The sequence below is a fragment of the Nomia melanderi genome, chromosome 9 (genome assembly GCF_051020985.1).
Source record: "Nomia melanderi isolate GNS246 chromosome 9, iyNomMela1, whole genome shotgun sequence".
Taxonomy (NCBI): Eukaryota; Metazoa; Arthropoda; class Insecta; order Hymenoptera; family Halictidae; genus Nomia; species Nomia melanderi.
Window position 1 is genome coordinate 15,693,230 of NC_135007.1, and position 24,796 is coordinate 15,718,025.

The 24,796-nt window shown below is 41.9% G+C and overlaps 8 protein-coding genes across 13 annotated transcripts; 4 read left to right on the forward strand and 4 right to left on the reverse strand.

Moving 5' to 3' along the window:
• Window positions 1–967: 967 nt before the first annotated feature.
• Window positions 968–11,446, reverse strand: LOC116432565 (uncharacterized). Of its 4 annotated transcripts, XR_012999353.1 has the most exons (11): window positions 11,274–11,446; window positions 10,579–10,761; window positions 9,321–10,335; window positions 8,872–8,976; window positions 6,841–6,944; window positions 2,288–2,501; window positions 2,163–2,216; window positions 1,482–1,624; window positions 1,261–1,415; window positions 1,061–1,185; window positions 974–992 (listed from the first exon to the last, which is right to left on the reverse strand). XR_012999353.1 is itself a non-coding variant. In XM_076370588.1 (10 exons), the coding sequence occupies exons 3-10, from the start codon at window positions 9,397–9,399 to the stop codon at window positions 1,128–1,130; spliced, it is 912 nt and encodes a 303-aa protein (XP_076226703.1). In that variant the 5' UTR covers window positions 9,400–10,335; window positions 10,579–10,761; window positions 11,274–11,446; the 3' UTR covers window positions 968–1,127. The 4 variants fall into 4 exon arrangements, 3 of the variants coding, with proteins under 3 accessions (XP_076226703.1, XP_076226704.1, XP_076226705.1); XM_076370588.1 differs by having other exon boundaries at window positions 968–1,185; XM_076370589.1 differs by lacking the exons at window positions 8,872–8,976; window positions 9,321–10,335; window positions 10,579–10,761; window positions 11,274–11,446 and adding an exon at window positions 8,235–8,735 and having other exon boundaries at window positions 968–1,185.
• Window positions 11,447–11,525: 79 nt separating this feature from the next.
• LOC116432600 (ATPase family gene 2 protein homolog A) lies at window positions 11,526–14,647 on the forward strand. 3 transcript variants are annotated; one of them, XM_031989710.2, is made up of 6 exons: window positions 11,529–11,778; window positions 11,988–12,187; window positions 12,251–12,436; window positions 12,506–13,905; window positions 13,973–14,236; window positions 14,311–14,647. In XM_031989710.2, the coding sequence occupies exons 2-6, from the start codon at window positions 11,989–11,991 to the stop codon at window positions 14,638–14,640; spliced, it is 2,379 nt and encodes a 792-aa protein (XP_031845570.2). In that variant the 5' UTR covers window positions 11,529–11,778; window position 11,988; the 3' UTR covers window positions 14,641–14,647. The 3 variants fall into 3 exon arrangements, with proteins under 3 accessions (XP_076226698.1, XP_031845570.2, XP_031845571.2); XM_076370583.1 differs by having other exon boundaries at window positions 11,526–11,778; window positions 11,988–12,436; XM_031989711.2 differs by lacking the exon at window positions 11,529–11,778 and having other exon boundaries at window positions 12,040–12,187; window positions 12,256–12,436.
• On the forward strand, window positions 14,646–15,335 carry LOC116432607 (uncharacterized). The gene is made up of 2 exons (XM_031989724.2): window positions 14,646–14,857; window positions 15,015–15,335. Exons 1-2 carry the CDS (start codon window positions 14,793–14,795, stop codon window positions 15,331–15,333), a joined length of 384 nt encoding a protein of 127 aa, XP_031845584.1. The 5' UTR covers window positions 14,646–14,792; the 3' UTR covers window positions 15,334–15,335.
• Window positions 15,336–15,633: 298 nt separating this feature from the next.
• On the forward strand, window positions 15,634–16,274 carry LOC143174875 (uncharacterized). Its single transcript, XM_076370594.1, has 3 exons — window positions 15,634–15,785; window positions 15,859–15,932; window positions 16,247–16,274. The coding sequence occupies exons 1-3, from the start codon at window positions 15,634–15,636 to the stop codon at window positions 16,252–16,254; spliced, it is 234 nt and encodes a 77-aa protein (XP_076226709.1). The 3' UTR covers window positions 16,255–16,274.
• On the forward strand, window positions 16,069–23,761 carry LOC116432596 (uncharacterized). The gene is made up of 9 exons (XM_076370687.1): window positions 16,069–16,367; window positions 16,448–16,871; window positions 16,943–17,113; window positions 17,187–17,395; window positions 17,474–17,889; window positions 22,388–22,514; window positions 22,616–23,224; window positions 23,295–23,482; window positions 23,555–23,761. Exons 1-9 carry the CDS (start codon window positions 16,292–16,294, stop codon window positions 23,600–23,602), a joined length of 2,268 nt encoding a protein of 755 aa, XP_076226802.1. The 5' UTR covers window positions 16,069–16,291; the 3' UTR covers window positions 23,603–23,761.
• LOC116432606 (uncharacterized) lies at window positions 16,928–19,534 on the reverse strand. The gene is made up of 3 exons (XM_031989722.2): window positions 19,399–19,534; window positions 19,017–19,082; window positions 16,928–18,492 (listed from the first exon to the last, which is right to left on the reverse strand). The coding sequence occupies exons 1-3, from the start codon at window positions 19,499–19,501 to the stop codon at window positions 18,296–18,298; spliced, it is 366 nt and encodes a 121-aa protein (XP_031845582.2). The 5' UTR covers window positions 19,502–19,534; the 3' UTR covers window positions 16,928–18,295.
• Window positions 19,690–21,829, reverse strand: LOC116432604 (uncharacterized). The gene is made up of 5 exons (XM_031989718.2): window positions 21,693–21,829; window positions 21,280–21,444; window positions 20,781–20,966; window positions 20,398–20,688; window positions 19,690–19,812 (listed from the first exon to the last, which is right to left on the reverse strand). The coding sequence occupies exons 1-5, from the start codon at window positions 21,754–21,756 to the stop codon at window positions 19,715–19,717; spliced, it is 804 nt and encodes a 267-aa protein (XP_031845578.1). The 5' UTR covers window positions 21,757–21,829; the 3' UTR covers window positions 19,690–19,714.
• On the reverse strand, window positions 23,685–24,784 carry mRpL4 (mitochondrial ribosomal protein L4). Its single transcript, XM_031989717.2, has 3 exons — window positions 24,476–24,784; window positions 23,993–24,401; window positions 23,685–23,922 (listed from the first exon to the last, which is right to left on the reverse strand). The coding sequence occupies exons 1-3, from the start codon at window positions 24,782–24,784 to the stop codon at window positions 23,777–23,779; spliced, it is 864 nt and encodes a 287-aa protein (XP_031845577.2). The 3' UTR covers window positions 23,685–23,776.
• Between the last annotated feature and the right edge of the window lie 12 nt (window positions 24,785–24,796).

Here is a 24,796-nt window from a genome sequence, read left to right on the forward strand (position 1 = left end):
AAAATTGGCTAGCGCCAATTGGTGTGTGTATTTCGTAGGAACGCGCGCGCGGCGGATCCGTCGTGCAGGCCCGTTTGTTGTCCCACGGAGTCTCGTGATTCAGTCGAGAACTGTTTACCGAATCCAGTCCCTCCGCCTCGTCCGAAAAATTAACGGCTGATCAAATTTCGAAAACCGTGCTGTCGTTGACCCTCGAACGTTCCGCCCGGTATCTGTACCGTAGAGAGATCACTCGACGCCTGGAGACCGAGGAATGTCTGATTAATCTTATCTGATTCGCTAATTTGTTGTTCGTCGATACATAGACCCTTCCTGTTGCATCCTGGTGTACGAGTCGTCTCCCTAAGGATGTCCTACAGTTCTTCATTTTCTTAGAATTAACTCCGTTACTTAAGTTGGATTTAATTAGAAATACTTTCGAATCGTCTACGAATATAACGGATTAACCCTTGCGGTCCAAGTGCTTGGTTTCTCACTTTGAGGTTCACGTCGTTCATTCAATCACAGCTTAATACGAGCTCCATTTATTCAAGAATATTTAAGAGTCATTGAAATGTTACCTTGAAATGGTACAATTGTGATACTATAAATATAGAAAAAATTGTTAAAGGTAGAGTTTGCAAAATAGAATGTCTCGACATAGGACTGCTAATGGTTAACACGTATGCCATGGGGCCACCATGACCCCAAATCGAATTACTGTAATTCACTCGATTAAGCGACGATCATTTAGAAATATTTCTATATCATAAATAATGCTAATGTGGTGATGTTCAGCTAGATGACTGTGCGATAATAATAACGCAATTCAATCAATTGATTTAATATTGTATTTTTTCCATTTTGTTCTATGAAATAGAACTAAATAGAAATATTTTTGTTATTTTGCTCTATGAAATAGTGCGGCGTTCAACGTGTTAACGATCATCGACTGAAGCTTACCCGAGAATCAGCGCGCTCCGATCGAGATGAAGGTAACCACTGACGTTTTTCTACAAAGTTATCGTACGTTTATTAGCCATACCAGTACACGGTGTACGTAGGAACATGGAAACGGTACTTCGCTCGACGCGTCAAACGGATTTCAATTCGTAATGCTTAGGACCTCTGCTCTCCGTCCGTCCCGTTTAAACGCAGGCGCACCGAGTGATTTGAATGATCTCCCTCTTCGATCCCCGGCGAGTCCTGCAAACGACCAATGTCACTCGAACGTCTCGTCCGCGCGGAACCGATTCATCCTGACGCGGATGTCTCCGTTACCTGTACTCGTGAACCTTGAATCTGGCCGGGGTGCAGGCGTTTTGCTTCCTGTATAAACTAGCTAAGCATCTCGACGGCTCCTTTTTCATTCGCAGAAGGCACATTTCCGTCTCGTTGCCCGGACACGTGCCGACGCATTGTCCAACGTTGATTTGCTGCGAACGGAACCGACGATGAAGTCAACGACGTCGTCGCGCATTGTCGCGGGGGGGAGAGCTTACCCGAAGCACCGGCCAGACGTCCGTCGTGTTCGTGCCGTCTTTGATTTCGACTTCGCTGAAGTCGAGAACGGTCTCCATGTGGTCCATCTTGTGACAAGCTCCGGCGCAGCCGCACTTCTCGATCACCTGGTACACTTCGTCACCTGAAACGTGAACCGGTTCGTTTTACCCACTGATTCGTCTTCTAGTTCAAATCGACTAGCGAACGTTTCGAATCCTTTGACACTGCCTTGTCTATGAACGGTTGGAATAGATTAATATGTTCTCTACCTGCGTCATATATTTCTGACGCTTGTAATCCTATATTATACACAATGAAAATGAAATGAATCCTATAGATATCAGGATCAGAAGCTATTAAATATTTCGAATCCTTTGACACATCCTTATCTATAAACGGTTGGAATAGATTAATCACTACCAGCGTCATATATTGGCAACAGCCGTACTCCTATATTGTACACAATGAAAATGAAATGAATGCCACAGATATTGTCATTTGAGCCATTGAGTTCCTAAATATAATGTAGTTTATAATTTCTAATGACAATATCTGTGACAATGTCTGTTTCATTTTTCTAATATTTTCTATATACTATTAGATTGAAGAAAATATTGAGACCGTCATTCAAATAAGCGCTGGTAGCAATTTGTTAAAGCGCATCTTCCTCTGCTACGTACCGTTCGGTCCCTTGATGCTGACCGTGTGGTTCCTCAGAGGTTTGCATCCGAGATCTGCCAGAAACGAGAGCAGTGTTATCAAGGAAGCTTAAAGCAGTCGGGATTAAAGACGAAAGGCGCAATACCTTTACCGCAATGGCCCATGCACACCCCGACGTCCATCACAGCCTGGTGAGGGGTGCCGGAATGAACCAAATGCGTCAAGGATTCCCGTCTGCAGGAGGAGTCCGGCGTGCACTCGCAGGCCTCGATCACTTCGATCACGCGTACGCCCTGGATCGTCGAGACTCTCTCCATTTTCTCGGCGCTGGGACGGCAATGCGACTCCTGGCAGCATTTCTGTCACCCGAAAATAGGAATCTAATGTTAACTCTTTGAATTTGATGTTAAAGCAGAAAACAACCCAAACTGCACAAAATACACTACACAAATATTTGTACAAATATTTGTTCTCGCTTGTTTACGCAATCACCGTTACATAGCATTGCCAACTGGATGAAAAACTAAATGAAATATTAACACCCTTGGCGTACTATTTATTTTCGTTAGTAAGCTCGTGTAATATTTTACTATCCAATAAGACTACCCACGCGTAAAATATGTCGTTGTTAATTTTCGGACAAAAACATCACGACGCGCGTAAGACGTCTTTCCAGCGCAAGTGGTTAAACTGATTAATTTAGAAGCGTTAATCATCGGCGACATGGCATTTAACGTGTTAAACAGATAAAGGACGAAACGGGAATGCTCGAGGAAGAAGAACAAGAAGTACAGAATCAAAAGGCACGAACGATTCATCGATAGGGGCCTGAAGCGTGATCGCGGATTCGCGGAATTCCCGTTTGATTTACGTCGCGGGTTCCGCGAACCGTGTCCCCGTATCGACGGTGCCCCGACGAGATTTACAGCAACCGCGCGACACTTATCTCCTGTTAGGATCCTCTTATTCGGTACTCGATCTCGGGCCATTTCACCGTTTCAGTCCCAAAGCGGCGCGATCGCTTCTCTGTTACACTGCGTAAAAATGGCGGTCTAAGAATCATATGAAGCTTGTTCCTTTCCTTCTAATTATTCCTCGTTATCTTCGCTATCATCACTGGAAAAATGTAACGATCGTAAAAATAGACAAGCGTAATTCAGTGTCGATCGAAACGAAAGAAGCGCGATCGCTTCTCCGTTGCATTGCGTAAAAATGGCGGTCTATCGTAGAATCAGATGAAGCTTATTTATTTCCTTCTGATTATTCCTCGTTATCTTCGTTATTATCACTGGAGAAATATAACGATCTGCCTAAAGTTTGCGTCCGTAAGAATAGACAAGCGTAATTCAGTTTCGGTATCGAAACGAAAGAAGCGCGATCGCCTGGCATTAATCGATCGGGTCCCTAAAAACCGGTGGGATTCAAACGGTTAATTATCCTCGCTGCGGGATAACCGACCGTTATCTTTGTCCGTCGGGAACGGCCCGGTCGGACCCTTTCCTCGGGGCCCGTCGTGTCCTGACCGTCGTTCGCGATATTTCTGGCTTAAGAATATTTCTCTGAATAAATTCGGTGCCCTGGCACATCCATCCTCGCCGGTCCCAGGAACACGACTCGGGATTTAGTAGCTGGCCAGGCCGGCGCCGGATCGGTGACCCGGCACGATACGACCTTCCAAGGACGCAAAACACATCCTCTCGTTCTGCATATCGCGTGCCCGAGCGCTCCTTGCCTCTCCCCGAAGCAGCTTGTTTCTCTCCCGCGGCGTGGGTGCTGCAAGATCGTAAACCACCGATCCGGTTGCATCACGTGACGAAAATAGCACACGCCACGGGGCAGCCAGCGTACGTGCGACTTACGGGGTCGTTATCGGATTGTTTTGCGAGCTTGTCTAGTCGACCTGCTGTGCCCTCTCGATACGGATCGCCCGTTAACGCGTCGACTGCCGTCACTGTGACCGATACCCGTAGCTTCCGAATTGCTTGAAGATAATTATGAGCTTGAATCTTTTAGCTGAGTGGGTACGATGAGTAGAGTATGCAACGAGAGTTACGATGATAAATTAATACATTGTTTCTAATGTTATTCGTCTTTGCTAGTAATGTTATAGCAGTCAATGTATTCACGGAATCCGGAATATTATGGTAAGTTCATTTGAATGTTACCATATTTACTCTAATGTTTTCAATTGGTTCAATAGAGAATTAATGATATCATAATTAACTCGAGCTTTTCTATGGTAAGTTCATTTGAATATTACAATATTTACTCTAATCTTTTCAAATGGTTCAATAGAAAAATATCTGATTAACTCGAACTATTCCACAGTAAATTCATTTCAATATTACCATATTTACTATAATCTTCTCAATTGCTTCAATAGAAAAATATCTGGTTAACTCGAACTATTCCACAGTAAATTCATTTGAATATCACCTTATTTACTATAATGTTGTCAATTGGTTCAATAGAAAAATATCTAGTTAACTCGAACTATTCCACAGTAAATGCATTTGAATATCACCATATTTACTATAATCTTTTCAATTGGTTCAATAGAAAAATATCATGATTAACCCGAGCTATTCCATGGCAATCCGATCGTCCGCCCGATCGTTCCGTTTCGGTGTTTTTCGAACTCTACGGCGTCCGTTACGCATACTTCGATCTCCGGGCAGCGATGTAATTCGGTCCTAGCGTCGGCCAATGTCCTCCGATGAATTTCGGCCGTATAAAAATCGTGGCGCGTGTAAAATGTGCATGATCATCGTCGAGGCTCGCATGCGGCGGGGGGTGCACTCGCCGTAAAAGTCGCGAAGATCGTACGATCGCGCGATGCCGCTGGCGTGGCCGCATTCCAGCTGGCGGATTGGTCGATCCCGTGCGTCATAAATCTACATGACGTTCCTGCCTTTTTTCGCCCTTCGTATAGCCCTTGGCACACGTAACCTGCCGTGCGGGGCGACGTGTATCGCGGTGTCCTTTTTCATTTCAACGAATTCGGAGTCCCCTCGGCTGGCCCCTTCTCTCTCCCTCGCACGGAATTCCTTCCACGGGCCCCGTCCCCTCTCGCTCGATCACGATCGAGACCCTCGGAAAAAATCCTCCGCCGAACGAACGAAAATCGGATCGTTAACACGTTCAGATCGGCGTCGTTGGGCTTTCCTTTCAGACGGACCCTAAGGGCCAGTGTCAAATTTGAGGATCGATGCTCGAAAATCGCGACGTCCAAGAATGTCCTCGTTTTGCAATGAATTTCGCATCGTGAACGATGATCTATGTTGTGATCCATGTATAGATAGGAAAAACCTTCGTGGCTTTTTCGAAGTGGTCCGTTTTCGGGAGATTTAAGCTGGTAGGTTACTGTAATAAACGGTGACTGATATTGTAGTAAAATACAAGTTATCTAGAGACTCGAGTGAAATCTGAAAGCTGTTTATCTGAAAGCAAATTGTAATTTAACCCCTGGTCCTACAACGAGTGAGACTCGTGAAGATTTTCAACATGGTTCAACAAATATATATATATTATTCGGTTCATTCGAATTCAAAGTAAACATTCCTCTGGAATCATTTATTATACTTAAAAGGAAATATAGACATAACATATGCTTAGAATTTTCTCTTTTTCTAAGAAATTATTAATGACAAAGTAGTATCGATCAGAGTTCAGAAAGAAATCATAGGCCAAGGGGTTAAAGGAAAACAGAAAAATGGATATAAAATGGAACTCCAAGTATGGAGAATTAGAATGGTACCTTGTTGCAGTATTCTTCTAATCGTCTTATTACAGTAACGTACAAACTTGAAACTGATTCTCTTCGAAAACAGAGGGCCATTGTCGAGAAAGAGATATTTCTCTCCTTGTTAGCGCACATTTTTAGAAGGACCGGCCAAGACCTTGCACCTGGTGCGCATCCCGCGGGCGTGAGTCACCTGCATCCTTTCGTAACCCAGCATTCCCGTCGAATTTTCTCTCGGCGCGATATTAACTCTCGGATGCCTCGCGCGACTACCGATCTTTCGGTATCAACGCGATAAATGCCATGTCGGTCACCGGTGACCGACGCTTCTGGATTGCTCGAGAAAGATTACAATATGCTGGATGACTGCTGTCGACTAAAAATATTTAACACAAATGAATTGACAATAGTGTAATGTAAACAGAACTATAACTACGAACTCATTCAATTAATTCAGTTAGAAACTGTGTTTCGTAAAACTGAGAACCGTGTTTGATGAATTGCAAATAATCCCACTTCAAGACTTAGTAAATAACAAAAGAAAAGATAAATAGAGTAAAAGGCAATACGTTGCTAAGTGAAAAGTGGGAGATCTCCCATTCGATTGGCAAAGTGTTAAGACTATTAGATCTTCCAAATATACAAAGTTTGTACTGAGAAGGGAATTAAAGGTCTAAGAAATGTTAGAACATTATTAATTCTCAGTAGGACTACCATCAAAATTGCTAGGAGTTGCTGACATATCAAAAACCTATGTGGAGTGCTAACGGTTAAAGGTCCAAGAAATGTAACAACATCGTTAATTCTCAGTAGGACTAAAATTGCTAGGAGCTGCTAATACATAAAAAAACTATGTGGAGTGCTAAGGGTTAATTAAAGAGCGACCGGCAGCTCTCGTTAACCACCGCGAGCCCGACGATCTTACCGGAACAATCGGGAACAATCGAAGGATTTACCTGTACCGCGGGCCGACTCAAGTCCCCTGGATCGTCTATATTGTGTCGCGGGCACACTTTGCGACAGTGTCCGACGTCGATCTGGATCACCTCCCCCGAGATTCCTGAAATGACGAATCGTACCGGTCAGGAACGACGAAGTTCAATGAAATCCGGGCGGCCGTGTTGTCGGACGCGCGCGCGGCCGCCGTTACCCGGACGAAAGAATGTGACGCGTGTAAATCGGGTGGCGCCGCTGGTAACGCTCGGGATCACCGTGCGAAATTTACACGTTGTAACGCGCGTGGAACGTTGACAAGATATAAGAAGAGGGTGGAAAGCCGTCTATAGTGTAACCGTGCTATTTTTGGCGCGAGCGCGTGGGACACGCGGAATATCAGACCTCCGCGATGTGATTCACGTTACATACCCTGCCGTTTCGCGTGCTCCGCGCCTATCCGCGTTTCTACCTATAAATGGCATTATCCAGCGGACCGTCCCCTAACGACTCGGCGGAACAGGATAAAACGTGTGCCTCTGGACGGTTCAATCCTATAATCGCTTCAGTTTCAATCGATTTCTCCTTCTGAGTTTATTACTTATCAGTAACTGAATTCCCTTGGAGAATTCCTGGTGCTTCCTATGGTTTTCTATCATTAATGCGTTGAATATGGTGATTTGTAATCAAATCGAGTTACTATGGTGAAATTGAACGGTGACTATTTGAAATGAATAATATAGAAATTTTTCTACATTACTATTACTATATTACTATTTTCTATATTCTCTATATTTTCTATATTTTCTATATTATTACATATTATATTTCTATATCAACCCTTTGAACTCTGTAGGCTCCAATATTACAGCAGTTACAATATTAAATATTTCCATGAATCTTACAGAAACAACCCTAAAATTCTTAGAGTTTCCACACATCCAAATTTTGTACTAAAGAAAATAAAAGAAGAAATGTTATAGCATTCTTTTTCCCTAGAAATACTATAAAAATTACCCTAAAATTATTAGACTTTCCATACATCCAAATTTTACTAAGGAAAATAAAAGAAGAAATGTTATAGCATTCATTTTCCCTAGAAATACTACAAAAATTAGTTGCTGATATACAAAACAACCTAGAATACTAAGGGTTAATATTACCCACTGCGATATTCAGTAAAAGTGCAACAATAACAATCGAACAATTCAATATCACATCTTCCTCCGTTCCGCGTATTTTACTTAAAACCGCATTCGACGTAAGGAGCAATCGACGTACTGGCGAAAGACACAAGGAAATCGTAATCACGTTTGCATTCCATCAGGCGTGTCCCGAGCGTGGCAGGGTTAATTGACAATTGATTCGCGCGGCGCGAAGGGCGGTTGCCCGTTAGGCGGTTTCGCGGAACGGTTACTTCGGCGAAACGTTAATTCTCCTCCTCCGATCGGGCCCGGTAGGATTAACATTCTCCGAACCGCGGGTAGCCCGTTCCCTTTGGCCGGCCGCCGGCAATTGATCTCTATGGGACGGCGAATCGAATCCGCGCGGTGAACGAGATTGATCGGGATCGCTCGCGCCGTGTTCCCATCGCGTTCCGTTCACGAAAAACCGATCCGATCCGATCCGCGGCTCGGCCACGTGAACACGCGTGTGTCGAATCTTTTTTAGACGGCTGGAACGCCGGTCGCCCGCCACCGGACGCTGCTGCTCCTCCGTCCTCTCTCTCTCTCTCTCTCTCGATCGGCGTCAATTGATTGAACACCCGATATTAATTCGCCGGATCGGATCTAGCGGCAAGGCCACCGGCGGCGTTTACCGCTCGTAGAACGTGGGGCGGCGAAATGAGAAACGAGGGAACGCGATTTCCACTTAGCCGAGCCCGCTAAAATTACGCAACCCGTTGCGTGATCGCTGGATTCTCTTTTTCTTCCGACTTTCCTCTCCCTCCCTCTCTCTCTCTCTCTCTCTCTCTTCGCACGGTGAAGATCGACGTTCCCCGTTCCGCGGCGGGCTGCATCCCCCGTCCTCGCACTATCTGCTAAGTCGCTTACCGTATCCAACGTCGATCTTCTTCTCGTGTCTCGCGCAGCACGTATGTTGCCCGGTCTCCTCGCTGCGAGCCGTTCCTTCTTCGTCCGGACACTTATCACCGACGGCTGGAACAGAAACATGCCCCGACAGCGGTTGTCAATGAGGATCGCCGATAGAGACGGCGCGCGAGGTGCTCCGGCTATTGAAACGCGAGGAAAGCGTTCGAAACCTACTCGCGAGCGCACATTGAACTTGATCCCGTCTCGGTACCTCGATACAGGTCAATTCTACCGAGTTGCGTAACCCCTTGACCGGAGAACATTTCTATCGTCTATTCTCGGATTGAAGAATCAAACCGGATAATATCGAAGAGAAACTTTCCCAATGGTCCGAGACGGACGAAAGACGCGAAGAGAGAACAAGCGGGAAAGCAAGATCGTGCAGGTAAAAGAGATCGATGAGTGCCTACCTAATCGTAAATTGGCGAGGCAAACTAAGATGAAGCCACCGAATACGGCCCACCGACCCCTCGTGATTCTCATTCGCATCGGTACGAGTTGCGGCGACCGTGGCGAATCGAACGCGGTTTACCCGCGCGTCCAGGCGAACGTGGATCCGGCGAGCGCAGAGAGACGTCGGCGCGGAATCGGGGCTCCGTGCGTTTACTGCCGATCCTGTGCGAGAGGTGAACGCGGTGTATCGGCGCGTCGACGCGGTAATAGGTCCGAGCACCGCTAATTAGTCACAGCGACGGCGTTGCGGTCATTTGCTCTCACGAACGCGCGGCCGGATGACTAGATTGATTCGCGGTGCACGGAATACTCGTACGGGCTCGCACGTAAACTCGCACGGTCATATGCGGACAGCGGTGTGTAGTTCCGTAGGCACAGGCCGATCACGGTGCGATCGATCACGATCGGTTGTTGCCCACGCAGGTTGCGATCTGCGAGAAGACTGGCCGTCTGGAAGCCGCTGTGGATCTCGCTCAGACGGAGAGGCGTCCGGCTGACAGGCGGATCTCTATTAATCTCGTTTGGTACGGGAACGTCGGCCCGCTTCGTCACGGCTGGCCCGTCCGTCCATCCATCGGGTCTTTTGCCCTCTTGCTCTACCCCACAATCGCCGATGCGCCGGCCCGATCATGCTGATTTTATGCCCCGCCGAACCTGATTCATCTTGCCTCCATTGCAAACGTCAACATTCCAGCCCGGCCGACTTTCATCTCCCTACGTCGACTGGGTCCGTCCCTTTCGCTGTCTCTTTACCTTCGTTCTTCTTCTTCTTCTTCTTCTTCTTCTTCGTCGTCGTCTTCTTCTTCTTCTTTTCTTCTTCTTCTTTTTTCCTCCGATCAATCGTATCACCTAACGACGTTACTTGTCTCGTGCATCGGATATCGTCGGTAATGACCCTCGTACCAAAATCTCCTGACCGTTGGTTCCGATTATCTTCCATGTACTTTCTTCTCCTGAGAACTCGTCGAGTACCTGCGGTTATTATTCGTGTAACCATCGTGGTTGATGGAAGATTCTATTGTACTGGTAAATTAACCCTTTGCGGACGAATGTCGATAGTTTGAGATGAAACTTTCATGTTTCTATTACTCAAACAGCAAGAGATCTGCAGTTTCCCTTTTGTCTATCAATTAACTAATTCATCTATAATTTAACTTCACCCAAGATTTTGTATATTTCAAAAGATTCTTCAAAGGGTTAATTGAGATATGATACCTTTTTGGTTGTTAATGATATACGTGGATCAGGATTCATTTTTCTACGTGGACCGTGAATGTGGCGTTGTTGGTGGTCTGGACCCCTTAATGACCGACCCCGAGTGACACTCGTGCACGCTGAACTTGTGGAATAGGTCGGACGAGCCAGACTCGTGCGCGTTAGTTTTATCGGAGAAATGTACTATAATGGATGTATGGTAGAAAATTTAATACGAATTTTGGTAATAGTTTGGTATATTCCGGTTTAATATTGTTCGAATATTAACACGTTAAGCGCCATATTTGAAAACAATGGTAACGTGCAAGGCAACCTTAACCCCTTGCACTATGCTTCCTTTCTCGACTCTAAACGACACAGCCATTAAATTTTAAGCTAAAAATTGTAAGCATATTCTATGTCCATGGTTGCTCTTAAGTGTAATAATTCATTACAAAAGAATAATATTTATTTTGAATTCGAAATGATGTTTGTTGCATCATGCTGAAAATCGCCACGAGGCTGACGCGTTGTCATGAGGCAAGGGGTTAATAACGTAACAAAGTTGATAATATTGCAACGTCGAATAATTAATAATTGTCCCTGCTTTTCTTTGCTACGAAAAAATAACTCTACGAAAAACAGCTAAGACTTTCGTAGCGCTTAACGTGTTAACTACAAATTTAAACCTTATGGGGTTACTGGCGTTCGAGTACCTTGGTATCCTCCAAGCAACCAGGAAGATGAATGGGAATGCTTCTGTTAGGTGTTTTCGTGATAGATGGGATTTGTCTAATGTACCTGCTACATCAGATATTTGCCACTTACGCTTAATGAATCACTTAATGGCACGTGCCATGTGTACAGACTTAGGACGCGTACCCTAAATTTGCGCCATTTTACTTAATAGATCGTAGATACCGCAGCATCGATGTCTCGTTTGAGCTATCGATTATTTAAATTGAATCAAATACTAGTTACGTCATAGAAAATATAACGGTTTCAGTTACCTGTTTAATAATCTTTTATTTGTTTATCGTTACTACACCCCAACTTTTTTTATCTATTACGTCTTTACGCACGAAATATGCCACCCGACGTACACGTGTTTCGATGGGTAGTATCGTGCAATAAATATTTCTATCGAGTAAATGTTTCATAAATTATTCAACAGATAATAAGTTTTATCCCGACATCGACGAAGAATCATTTACGCGTGAGGTAAAAATGTATATATATTTATTCTTTTCATGGGTGTATTCCGGTGGACAGCTTTGATCTTACCAATTCATAGGTTATGTTTTCGTTGTGAGCCACTCTCTCGTTTCAATGTTTGTATACTCTTAGAAAAAATTAGGTTACAATGGAGTAAAAAGAAATAATGCGACTGAGAGAATTGTAGCTTACCGAGTAGCATTTATTTTGTTTAGAATGACTTCAAAAACGAAAGACAGCGGAAGAAAGAGTCTTTTTTCTCTTTGGGTCACATGTGAAAAGTGTGAAAGCACGTTAACGTCGAAAAACGTAGCTGACCATGAAGCTAATTGTCCACCGAATTTGGAGAAATGGAGTCACGATTTTATTTATTGTGGTACCTTATACAGTACCATAGAAATGTATAAATCACAAGGTATGTGCAACAATACTTATGTCATTGGCCATACAACTTTTTACCAATGTATTTCTTGCTTAGAACAGCCAAAAAATATATCACCAAGAGCATTAGATGACATGGTCTTTATGTCCCAATCCGCATTACAATTGTGCGATATCGCAATAGGAGATCCTGTTTTGGTTAGCGCAGAAGGTGGCACAGTGGTTAAAACTGCATGGCCTACTAAAGAAAAAACACTCACGAGTGTCTCATTGACAAAGCATGGTTGGTTGTAAATCCAATTTTTTTTTAATAAGAAATATCAAAATATTTCTATCAAAGTATCTTTTGTAGCAATGGAATTGAATAATCTGCAGGGCCTTGTTAAAATACAAAAATTGAATTGTCCGGTTACTATTGCTAAAGAATTTATAATTTCTAATACGGGAAAGCATTCGGTACCGGAAACAAACACAGAACTTAACATAATACTGAAGAATCATAATGAACAGAAAATATTTTTCGTTGGAAATAAATTCAGCATACCATTTTATGGGAAGCGATTAACTTATCAGATTATACAAGTTACATCAGATGAAAGTACAGACAGTATATCGGAACAGTTTAAACAGCTGAATTTAACCACAGATCATACGTATAGTGTTAAACTTTACAAGGCACTTTACAATACAAAGTGGACCATTTTAAGCGAGAAAGAAGAGAAAAAAGATGAACCTCAGAAACATAAATACAGAATGGAAGATATTGGAGGATATAATAATCTGATAGAAGACATTAAAGATGTTCTTAATATTGGTCTTGGTAAATGTAAAAGTATTGGAGATTTTTATATTAGTAAAGGAATATTATTATATGGTGCTTGTGGTGTTGGTAAATCTCTCATTGCGAATGCTTTAATATCTGAATATGATCTCAACAGTTCTATTATTTACAGTTCAGATATTTATAGCAAATCCCTCGGCGAAACAGAGCAGAAATTAAAAGACATTTTCATGGAAGCCAAAGCTAAAACCCCCAGTATAATTCTAATAGAAGAAATCGATAACTTATGCCCTAAAAGAACCACCTCCAGTACTGACCACGAAAGAAGAGTTCTCTCCCAATTAATAGCACTGTTTGACGAGATACAGAATACAAACGATAATATTGTAATTTTGGCCACGACTTCGAAACTCGATCAGGTGGACAGTTCTCTTAGGAGACCTGGTAGAATAGACAAAGAATTCGAAATCTACGTGCCAACTCCAACTATGCGAATCGAAATACTACAAAAGTTGTTACTAAAAATACCAAACACTTTAACCGTGCAGGACGTAAAAGATATCGCGTTCGTTACTCACGGGTTTGTTGGAGCAGACTTGTACGGTCTATGTTCCCAGGCAGTCTTAAATGCTGTAAAGTGCCAACAAAAAACAAACGTAGCCTTTGAATCCTTTTCAAAAGTAACGTTACCTGATTTCAATCTCGCTTTAGCTGTAGCAAAACCGTCAGCCATGAAAGAGGTTCTGATAGAAGTACCTAACGTCAGGTGGTCTGACATAGGAGGGCAGAAGGATTTGAAATTAAAATTAAAGCAAGCGGTTGAGTGGCCGTTGCGTCATCCTGAGGCATTTGAGAGAATGGGCATCACTCCGCCTAGGGGAGTTCTAATGTTTGGACCACCAGGTTGTTCTAAAACAATGATCGCGAAAGCTCTGGCAACAGAAAGTAAAGTCAATTTCCTAAACATAAAGGTAACGCGTTAGTGTGTCCCATTTTGTCCTCTAGTAGACAATGTTCAACCAGAAAGGTCCGTTTTAGGGTCCGGAGTTATTTTCAAAATGGGTCGGCGAGTCTGAGAAAGCTGTAAGAGAAGTATTTAGAAAAGCCAGGCAAGTGTCGCCTTCGATAGTATTTATTGATGAAATTGATGCGTTAGGGGGTGAAAGAAGTTCGTCCTCTAATGGTGGGAGCAACGTGCAAGAACGGGTTTTAGCGCAATTACTAACGGAACTCGATGGGGTTACTGCATTGGGAAGCGTTACACTAGTTGCTGCCACTAATCGACCCGATAAAATCGACAAGGTCAGTATAATTCTAGGGAAACATTTCACCGGGTACATTGACTTTTGCTAATGGCAATTTAATACTCTTCTCAGGCACTCCTTCGACCGGGTCGGTTGGACCGTATAATATATGTACCATTGCCCGATGACGAAACTAGGCAAGAGATTTTCGACATAAAGCTGAGGAACATGCCGGTCGACGGTGATGTAAATATTCAAGATCTAGTCGTAATCACAGAAGGATATTCTGGGGCAGAAATCCAGGCTATATGCCACGAGGCAGCGATGAAAGCACTGGAAGAGGATCTAAACGCCGCTGTAATCACCAAAGAACATTTCAAAGCGGCGCTGGCTATCGTTACACCTCGAACTCCACCGTCCTTGATCAATTTATACAACAGCTATTTACATAAAAATTATTAACTGCGAACTTGTCTCGTTTATATAGTGATTCGCTTATCAAACTACCGTTCAGTTATTTTCATCGCACACTTCAAGCTCCAACTTCAAACAATCTTCTTGTCCGGAAACTCCAACAAAATTCGCAATTCTATAATCACAATATAAGTAAAAACATGTCGGTGGTTGTAAGGTGCGACCGCCCTTACGGTAAGAAAGAGCTGAAAGAAATTATTAAAAGGTTTGATGATCTTATTATCCATAGACGCCACTGAATATTATTTCTATTGTCTTGAATGATTTAAAAACACCTACATCAAAGGAAATTCAGTTTTTCCATGATAATATTTGGTGCCTAATCTATAATGACCAATCAATACTTAGAGTATTTATTTCAGTTGTGGTGGTTGTCCACCGATGGAACCACAATGCCCACCGTGTCCTCCGTCGTACTCGGAACCCATAATTTGTTGCCCTCCTAGTCCACCTAGTGGTAATTGCCCATCTTCATTACCTTGCCCTCCACGACCTTTTGTATGCCCGCCCTGTTGCTGCTATCCGTGCGTCACCTGTGCACCTTTACCTAAGCCAGTGCCCGCTCCTCCCGAATATGGACCCGTTATAAGGACACGTGTCACCTCTGGAGGACTTTTCTACACTGGGACCATCAAATGTTATCCTTGCGTACCTTGCACAACACCTGTTTGCTGTCCCTAAACACCCTTCTACCTGTCTTACAACCCTGATACCCGGCATGCCCTCTTTCCAAGTCATAATCCTGTCAAAAGTTTATATGTTCTCTGTACAACTGTAATAAACGGTATGTCCTCTCATAAAATTACCTGGCAATCTTTTGCATTAGTATACAGTCATAGAAAATTGTTTTTTCCATATGCACAGAAGAAACAAATGTACCTATAACGTTCAATTTTTTTATCTTGTTGTGCAAAAAATTTACTAGTTTTGTGGAGAATTGGATTCTTTTTTTATAAATTAACGAATGGCCTGTAAATAAAAATGGAAAAGGAACCTTGCGAATTGTGCTCACGGGGTCATACGGACAGGTCCAGTTGCACGATAACAACCTGCACCTGGCCTTTGTTGAATATTGATCGACCTAAGGATTGCCAGGAGTATTATCCTCCAATTAAAAGAATAAAGGCAGTCAGGTGAAAATTTAATTATTTTATTATGTGTCGGTCATAATATTTTATTACTTATTCGATTGTGACGTTATTGCAGGTTTATACAACCGGCGAATACGACACGAGGTTACGCGCCATGGACGAATTTAATGTATCGTCCTATAATACAAGGTGGTTTTAAATATTTTGGAGTAAATAAATTAATTCCTCTTGGTCCTCCTCCAGATTCACCTGTATTATGCCGTCCTGCCCCTGTTAGACCAACCGATTCCCCTGGGATGATAGTATATTGTGATAGTAGAATTTGAATTAAGTATGCATGTGTGAATGCATATAAATACGTGGAAGTACGAATCTGTACCGTATATAATAATAATACTTCATTCCATCATACTGTACTGTTGTCAAATAAAAATTGTATATTTGTACGGTTCTATGTTAAGATATTTATAAATGTGAAAATCAAGGTTATGTTTTGATTCAAGTAACATAGATTAACGTTAGTATCTTGAAACAATTAAACAATTAATATGGAGGCATTATGGAATCGAATGCAATTAGAACGTCCACCGAATGCAACTTATTGCATCCAACGTAATAAATTTGGTAATGTAGATTGTAACCTATATGGCACATGGTCTAACAATGAAAACATTCTAATCTAACTTATTTTTTATCATTAACAGATACAACGGAATTTTTTAATGTCTTAGACAAGGCTCTGAAAGATTTGAAATCCCAAGAGCTGTTGCACAAGGAAGCAGCTATTTTAAGTAGACTAATTTACCGTATGAAAATTAAATTTCGAAATGATAAGGGTGTGAAATCCATGTCGAAACTTAATAGAGCTTTGTTGAATTATCTTTCTTTATCTCTTGAAAAAGAATATGAAAATCTGAAAAGCTACGTTGAAATAAACAGCAACAAGATTAAGTTACCTACTAAGCAAATGGTAGAATATGTTTTAGTAAGGATTCAGGGGTTTGCAAAGTTAATGGCACGCATAGAAGAAACCTCAAAGCATGCTGCCCACTTTCTTAAGTGTAGAATAGCTTTAGGCCATGCTTGGACCGTTGCCACTATTGCATATTCTGTTGTTAGTAGAATATGGTATGTTGTTATAATGTTATACAATAAGTATTTACTAATGATTTACACAGCTTAAGTATCTTTTCTTATAGGCTTTTATCAAGGCATTTAATAAAAAGATCTTGTATATGGTATAATGATTTATATCAGTACTTAGAATTATTCAAAGCAATAGGTGTAAATTGGCTTCCTACAGAGTTTGAACTGCCAACTAATTTAGAAGTATGGCTAGCATTGCCATGGATAAATGAACCTATATCAAAGTAAGTTTAAAATGCAAATTCTGTATATACCGCTGTGTAATTGTCTCATGACTGATAATTTGCATTTGCACAGTGTTCCCAGTACTTATGGATTAAGTAATACAATGTTCAAATTAATTATTCCCCGTGATTACGACTCAGATGAAGACATAGCATTAGATGTGTGTAACTACAGCAAGGAAACGCATCAAACCAGTTCTTTGAATCCACAGAAAGAAAATTTAACATATAACAATGTAACAATAGGGGAACAAAATCTTATTTTTGACAATGATCCAGGAGGTACAAGGATTGGCACCTTAACATTAACTTATACAACAGATAAATGTAGAAATAATTAACAGTTCTTTTTTTTCACAGAATTTATAGATCGCCGCACTTTTAATTTAAAACCAACTAAACAGAATACATTGCAAAATGCGCCTGTAGTTGCAAAAAAGGAGAAACACAAAGAAATCATAGAAGTCGAAGATAAAATTAGTCAAAATATCGAAGACGATGGTGTAAGCATAAAACGTGAAAATTTCAAAATGACACCGAAACATTTAAATAAAAAGAGAGACCCACCAAAAGTATTAACACTGGACAATGTTAAGAACAAATCAGAGTTAATAGTACTACTGAATAACGAATCATATCCCGATTTGGATAAACTGCAGTGGAACATGATCAGAAACAAAGGGAAAAAACTGTTGAATAAACTAGACGCATCTTCCGACGAGGCGAATCAATCATTTCCGTTGAAGAAAGCAGTTAAACGCATACAACGGTGGCTCGTCTAATTATAACATAAATTACCTACCCACATAAAACACTACAAACATGTTCACAAACCCAACCGCCTCCAAAAAAAGAATATAACATAAACCGTTCACATTCGTTACCAGAAATATTCTATTTCTTGGACCTAGAATCGACGAAGCAACGAACGACAACTTGAAAGTCTCATGTATTTCATCGTCAACTATAATCAACTTATAACAATTATAAGCGAAACCATAGTTGGTCAAATACATCCAGGACAATTCGCTATGGAAAATAATGAAGAATCCCTGAGTGTACGTGTGCATATACGTAATACATTCTGAAATGATTAAACCGTCTAGCCGCAGAAGCGAAGGAACGCCGTGCAATTTTGTAAAACCGACGCGTGTGCGTTAAACAATTCCGTCGTGCGATCGTTTACACGTCGTAGTCCGGCTGCAGGCGAATGGTGTATCGGCGCGGTCTCATCCACAGCTTCAATCCACCGTCGTACTGCCTCTTCTTCATGTTGTTGAAGCAACAGGCCCGGAACTGTCGGGTGCCGCATATGTCGGCGCATTCCCTGCCGCACTGGTCGCAGGACAGAGTCTCCCCGATGGTCCAGAACGCGCACACTGCAACGCACACAACGTGTCACGCCTGCGACCCTCCTCTTCGTCGGTTTCTTTCTCCGCGCAACCCGCGCGCCGCCCGAGGAGATGCATTTATGGATGTCACGGGCAGAACGTAATGAATTTTAAGCAAGTAATTACAAGTTACCGCATCTACATGCCGGCGTTAAGTAATGCGGAAGTCGAGCGCGGCCCCCTAAACTTTTTCAGTTTCCGAGGTAGCCGTGCGTCGTCGGCGTACCCGCTCAAAAGGAATTTCTTCGTAACAAATTAATACTCGGGACACTCGGAATCTCATCCCAGAATATTATCCCAGGACACGATACGAAATTAGCGAAGGATAAGATCTCAGAGGGGACGGTATACCGCTTTCAGTAAGACACTGTTTGATGGGATTATCTCTTTATAGAAGAGATTACACTGCGCGCGACGATCCCGTCTATTCCGGAGTCCTTTGACGCGACTGAATTTAGCAATTAACGGACCGCTCTCGGTTTTAATCGTGAGTGACATAAAACAATGCTCACCGATAAGCAGCAGCATGATGCAAGTGCCGTTCAGCTTCATGTCTGACGATTGAAGTTTCTTTGAAACTGAAAAGAGTGAGAAATCCTTTTACACTTCAACCGCTGTTGCTTTGTGGGGCACCTTGTTCTGTTTTAATAAAAAAGACAGGGTACATCTAATGAACAGGGTACGTCTTCTTATAGAAAAAGGTACCACACTTTGCAAAACGTTGACAGAACACGATATACGATTTGAAAGAAAAGTGAAATGGTCAGAGGATAACGAGTTTATGGTATGTAAAATATTTGCAAAATTTGCGTACACTGGGAAATGTCTACACAGAGTTGAACACAGGAATAGAGCGCTTAAAGCGTAATACTGATCACAGAGATGCCGACTCACCAATCCTTTGGGGACGAGCGTCGAAGAGCAAGTGATAAGACCTCCTGCGGAGGACCGCCACCTCAAGATATAGTCCCCCACCAGCTCCTGCCGCCGTCTGCATCCTTAACGCACACGCAATCGCATTTTCGGCATCGATACGGTATTCAGAATAATCTCCGGTTTTAAAACTGTCCTTAGACTTCTAATCAGCAGGAACCGAGTTCGCTTCCTACGTACTCGTACAAAAGTCACGGGGGATTTGGGAAATCCGATTGGCATGACGACACGGGGTACAATAAGGTTACTGTATCGCGAAAATATTAACATCTATTTTCTAATACGCTGTCATTAATCTACACAGACTGATGATGCTGATGTACACGAACGTCGACGGATTTCTTGAGGCGCTGCTTATTTGCGACAGCGATTGAGCTGGAACATATAAAAACAAAGATAATTCAGTGATTAGACTCCGGATGTCTATGCAGTTTTGAGAGCCAAAATTCCACAGATTGCAATAACAATATATATAAAATATCTATGGCACGATTATTATAACGTGTCTCAGGAGAAACCATTCTGCATTTCGTTTCCCAGTTACTGACAATGTTCAATTCACATTTTGTTCTTCCAATTGCATTCTCGAGCATTCGAATTTCCTTAACACTAGGTTCACGGGCATTTATTGTACAGTTTATTCTATTGTTCCTGGAGAAGTTGATATTCGTTCATTTAGATTTTGGAAATTGTAGATGTAGAAATAGACAATCAGAATTCATATTCATGTAATTGGATAAATAATGTTTATAAAATTCAATCTGCGTAAACCTAGTGTTAAACACTCCAGTCCAATCCAATAGTTTCATGTGGAGTTTAGCCCATTCGAGGCGATCTTTTTCGAACACCCCCAGGAGCGAAGGTCATAAGGACATTATTATTACTATTGCACACACGGTGTGCAACCGGTCTAGCCTCGGAAATCAATTGCACACAGGGTGGGTTAAAAAATAGCCGAACCAGGATAATAGATGATCCTCTCTCTGCGCTTGTAATCCGTTCGCGGTATGGACACCTCGCAGTCCAAGAGCGTCGGCTCGAACGTGTTCCTGACGATCACGACTCGTTTCACCGACAGGTCCTTCCTGTACCATTCCGTCTTCTCTGTCCGGTCGTAGTAGCTGTGCACCTCCGCCCCTTCCACGTAGAACTTGAGGATCGGCCTCGGGTACGCCCCGTTCACCACGCAAGTGAGATTCAAATGAGTCTCGTTGAACGAGGAAACGTGGATCGTCGCGTCTTTCTCCGGTGCTGCGAGACAAAATCGGGTTTCAACGGTTTCAACGGTTTCCTCAGGATTTCCCGAGACATTTCTACGTTCGTATCAGAAATTCCCGGAGTACCGTAAACGATCATCCGCGATCTCTTCGAGTCCTCCCCTTGAAACGTGCTGATGGTGCACGTGTACTCGCCGCTCATCTCGACGGTGGCCATTCTCAGGTGAATCACGGACTGCGAGTTCGGCTGTCGCAGATTCTCCTCAGGATACTCGGCCAAACCGTTTATCACGCCGACATCCTGCGGCGGCACTACAAATGTTTAACACGTTGAATGCCGTGTTAGGTACCGATGACGATATGGATTACTTGAAAAGAATCGGACATGAGAGATAATCGATGTCGAATTGAAATGTTTAATAACTAAGTTGATATCGTGATGCAAAGATCGTAACGAAGTAGTGAATAGTTGCTACTTTTCTTTACTGAAAAGGATAACTGTACGGAAAATCAAGATTTCAAGAGTCAGACTCTCGTCAGACTCAGTCTTTGACTCTACAATAAATTTTTAAAAAGTTCCTCGTTTCTCAATGAGAATTCATTTCTGGTCTGAACGGAAAATTACTTGGTGGTATCCACTGGTAAATCTGGTCCATGTTGTGGTACCACTTCACCACGAGGCCGTTCTCGTCCGATCGAACCCGGTACAGGCACGATAGATCGATGGGACCGGTCCCATTACGCACAATGCGTGGAACCTCCAGCACGTCGATCCTCGAGGCGCGCGTGTCTGAAAAAACACGGGTTCGTTACAATAAGATCACGATTCCATTGAACGAATATTTTAAATGTGGGCGCATCGATTGATCGGCTGGTCGTAAAATTAGAACCGACAATCCGCGCGATTAAGCGCTTTAGAGCGTGTGTAGAGAATAATTCCGACGCGTTAGAGCAAACTCGTACGCAAACTCGAACCGATTCGAAGGGCCGTGTGCGTTTTCGGGGACTTCCGGTGCCACGGGGTCGTCGGGAGTTTACCTGGGAACGGCGGCGACGTTATAGCAGCTGCCAGCAGGAAAATCGTGCACGCCGTCGACGGCATTTTCAACGAAGACCTCTTTTCAGACTGTTGCACAATTTAGCATGCTTCGTTAGACGTAAATCAAGCGCAGGCGAAAGATTCTGCGCAGCCATCGGACTATCGTTGTTCGACGTAGAAACTTTTACGTAGACGTTACTGCTGGAGAATGATATCTTGTGCGTCGAGGCATTTTATCGGCTAATTGATTCAGTCGAAATGTCATTGTGTAGATGTTTATTTCGGTTTTGTAATTGATCGCAGCGGAAATTCGCCGCCAATTCTTCGAACGCTTGCGGACGCTCTTTCTGACTCCCTCGGTGGCCGATAGATGGTAACCATAGGACGTTCCATTGATTTTATTATGTGGTAATTAAATTGATATGGTTTTGATAGTCTGTAGTTAATGTTAATAATTGTTGAGTGGTATTTAACTGGTTTAAGTGAGAATTTTTGTTGTAATTTTGTATGGGAAATTTGAATTTTAGTTGAAGTACCTTTGGCGTCGTCTATGGGGAATGAAGTCAACTAGCAAGTAACGGTATTTAATTATCCGTACTTGTGATTCGTGCTCCTCGGCGTACAACTGATTTCAACGTTTGTCATTCAAATTGTGGACGGTGTGAAAACAAACGATGGTGGTTTTCTTCGGTGATTTATATTGTTGTTGATCGATATTATTTTGACAATAATGGACGATGATCCAAGAGAGGTGCTGGCTCTTCTTAATTCACTGGGATTCGTTGGAATTACTGCGCAACAGTTGAAAGGTTTTATGAAAGGTAAACAGCTTTGAGGGATTTGTATTTTGTTCCTGGTTTTTGATCGTTTTTGTTGTAGTTGTTGTACAGTAGATTTAATTTGTTCTTATCTTTGTCGTTAGATTTGAAGTTGTATAGAAAAGTAAAAGAACGTGAAAAGCAACAAAGAAAAGAAGAAATCACGAAGAAAATAATAGAGAAACAGCAAAGTGATATAAAAAGAATTCTTAGAGAACAGAGGAAGCAGTTCTCTTCAGCTGAGAACTATGTGACCACTGATTCCTCTAATTCTTATGTTGACAGTCCTATCGTAAAGGTAAAGGTACAATGTGTGTCAAGTGATAAAGAGAATAAAAAGTGTTCAAGTACGGAAGGTAGTTCTTTAGGTACAAAGCAAAATGGTGTTACAAAGTCAAAGCCCAAAACAGTGTCTGATCCTTACAATGTTAAATCTACTAGTGTTACCCATGAAGGAGATAATACCAGTACTCATTTAAAAAGTTACAAAAAATGCTCAGAATATTTAAAAGAAGACAGTGGTCTTGTAAGGAAGCCCAGAACAAAACTAGAAAATGATACAGTTCTTCCTCATCATAAGGAGTCAATATCTTTACAACCCAAAAGACCCATGAGTGCTCCAAATATACTAGAACACGAGCAAGAACGGGTTGGAAGTAGTCAAACAAAAAGTATATTGTCTACAAAAACTTCTCACTCTGGAACAAAATCCTGTAAGATTTTAATATATCCAATGTCATTCAATGTTGATGTCAGTAATCTTAATTTGGTTTCAATAAACAGTCATTAGGCCATGGAGGTTACAACCAGAAGCTCAAAAAAGTTTAAGTAATAAAAAATCTGACCCAGTTGCACTTTATCAAAAGTATCAACAAGAGTGGAAGCAGATGTCTTTCCCTGGGGAAGCTAAACATGCAAGCCTAAGGTGGGCAATACGTGAAAAAATGTTAGGTGGAGATCCTCATCCTATGGTAATGACTTTGTATAAGTATGATTATTGTATTTGATCTTGTGTTCATTCTCTGTGATATTTTGTCTTTCAGCCTCTTCCCAGGAAGTCGACTAGTATGCCAACTTTAAAAAAAAAATGACCCTAAATAAATATAGGAAATTAATTTTTGACTAGGAATACTTAGTTATAAGGAACATAATTTTTATAACTGACTTTCATTTAATTATTGTAAAGCAGATGTCTATTGTTGGTTAAAGACAACTACAATTTTATCAGTAATAAATACAGTTTCAATATTTCCTTTCATTTGACTTTAATTTTGGTTGACTTTAAATGCTTTCATAACATTTTTAATATCTGCTCTATGCAGGTGATACAGGAGTTTTTCTTCGATTAAACGTGCAGCTCTTTCAGTCAAGATCAAGGTATTATGCTTTAACATACTATATACATTCAGGCCTAGAAAATAAATGAAAATTAAGTGAAGTACATTTAAATTATCATAGTAAATTCTCAATTGCACTCTTACCGTACACAGGCATTAGATTTACATGTTTTATAGTATCCGTTGCCATTGTTATATTTTTGGGCATGATATCTTCAGTATCAACAAAAAGTACAGAAGGACCCCAACATCTTTCTTCTATCAGTTCTTTTATGTAAGAAGGTTCTTCTGTTGGTAACTCTAAATCCTTAACTATGTATAGATCATCTTGAGCAAGTTTTGTAGACAATGTGCTGGCAAGACCATGAACGCGTATGTAAAAGGGAAGCATATAAAAATGAGGTGTCGGAGATCTTGGACCATGTGCAATACCGCCACCTCTCCATAGTGGTGAACGTCTACTTCCATGTCGTGCACGACCTGTACCTTTTTGTTGCCAAGGTTTATGACCACCACCTCTTGCTTCTGCTCGAGTTTTTGCATGTGCATAGCACTGAAATAAAATACTAAATTTACTTCCGAATGACAACCTCCTTTATAGATAGTTGTTTGTAATTTTGTAATTACCACATAACGGTACATCCTCTGCCATCTAACATTTTGATGAATTATATCTACTCTTGGTGGTGCTGCATAGACGTCTGGATGTAGAAACATTAGACCTAACTTTTTTCTTTCAAGCGTGTCTAAGTTTTCCAGCCAAACTTCCCGTGGCTTTTGATATAAAAACTTCTCATCGTTATAATTTACTTTAGAGATAATTGGAACAAATTCTTTACTAGTTGTTTGTTCGTTAACTACAGCTGTGCAAAGCTTTGCCGCTTGTTGCGAGCAAACCTGAAGCTTTGTAATAACGTTCCGAAGAATCATCGACATTTTTGTAAACAA

Coding starts and splice junctions, on each gene's coding strand:
- LOC116432565 (XM_076370588.1), bottom strand. CDS start 9,399: ATGCGAATGAGAATCACGAGGGGTCGGTGGGCCGTATTCGGTGGCTTC. Junction 2,502..6,840: donor TGAGTCGGCCCGCGGTACAG/GTAAATCCTTCG, acceptor TTCGGGTGACAG/AAATGCTGCCAGGAGTCGCA. Junction 1,416..1,481: donor ACGTCTGGCCGGTGCTTCGG/GTAAGCTCTCCC, acceptor TTCCGTTCGCAG/CAAATCAACGTTGGACAATG.
- LOC116432600 (XM_076370583.1), top strand. CDS start 11,989: ATGACTTCAAAAACGAAAGACAGCGGAAGAAAGAGTCTTTTTTCTCTT. Junction 12,437..12,505: donor TGTCTCATTGACAAAGCATG/GTTGGTTGTAAA, acceptor TATCTTTTGTAG/CAATGGAATTGAATAATCTG. Junction 14,237..14,310: donor GACCCGATAAAATCGACAAG/GTCAGTATAATT, acceptor TACTCTTCTCAG/GCACTCCTTCGACCGGGTCG.
- LOC116432607 (XM_031989724.2), top strand. CDS start 14,793: ATGTCGGTGGTTGTAAGGTGCGACCGCCCTTACGGTAAGAAAGAGCTG. Junction 14,858..15,014: donor CTGAAAGAAATTATTAAAAG/GTTTGATGATCT, acceptor TATTTATTTCAG/TTGTGGTGGTTGTCCACCGA.
- LOC143174875 (XM_076370594.1), top strand. CDS start 15,634: ATGGAAAAGGAACCTTGCGAATTGTGCTCACGGGGTCATACGGACAGG. Junction 15,786..15,858: donor AAAAGAATAAAGGCAGTCAG/GTGAAAATTTAA, acceptor ACGTTATTGCAG/GTTTATACAACCGGCGAATA.
- LOC116432596 (XM_076370687.1), top strand. CDS start 16,292: ATGGAGGCATTATGGAATCGAATGCAATTAGAACGTCCACCGAATGCA. Junction 16,872..16,942: donor TCTGTTGTTAGTAGAATATG/GTATGTTGTTAT, acceptor CTTTTCTTATAG/GCTTTTATCAAGGCATTTAA. Junction 17,114..17,186: donor ATAAATGAACCTATATCAAA/GTAAGTTTAAAA, acceptor GCATTTGCACAG/TGTTCCCAGTACTTATGGAT.
- LOC116432606 (XM_031989722.2), bottom strand. CDS start 19,501: ATGCAGACGGCGGCAGGAGCTGGTGGGGGACTATATCTTGAGGTGGCG. Junction 19,083..19,398: donor CGCTCGTCCCCAAAGGATTG/GTGAGTCGGCAT, acceptor CACTCTTTTCAG/TTTCAAAGAAACTTCAATCG. Junction 18,493..19,016: donor CATCATGCTGCTGCTTATCG/GTGAGCATTGTT, acceptor TGTGCGTTGCAG/TGTGCGCGTTCTGGACCATC.
- LOC116432604 (XM_031989718.2), bottom strand. CDS start 21,756: ATGCCGTCGACGGCGTGCACGATTTTCCTGCTGGCAGCTGCTATAACG. Junction 21,445..21,692: donor AACGTCGCCGCCGTTCCCAG/GTAAACTCCCGA, acceptor GTGTTTTTTCAG/ACACGCGCGCCTCGAGGATC. Junction 19,813..20,397: donor GAGGATCATCTATTATCCTG/GTTCGGCTATTT, acceptor TATATGTTCCAG/CTCAATCGCTGTCGCAAATA.
- mRpL4 (XM_031989717.2), bottom strand. CDS start 24,784: ATGTCGATGATTCTTCGGAACGTTATTACAAAGCTTCAGGTTTGCTCG. Junction 24,402..24,475: donor AGAGGATGTACCGTTATGTG/GTAATTACAAAA, acceptor ATTTTATTTCAG/TGCTATGCACATGCAAAAAC. Junction 23,923..23,992: donor AAATCTAATGCCTGTGTACG/GTAAGAGTGCAA, acceptor TTTATTTTCTAG/GCCTGAATGTATATAGTATG.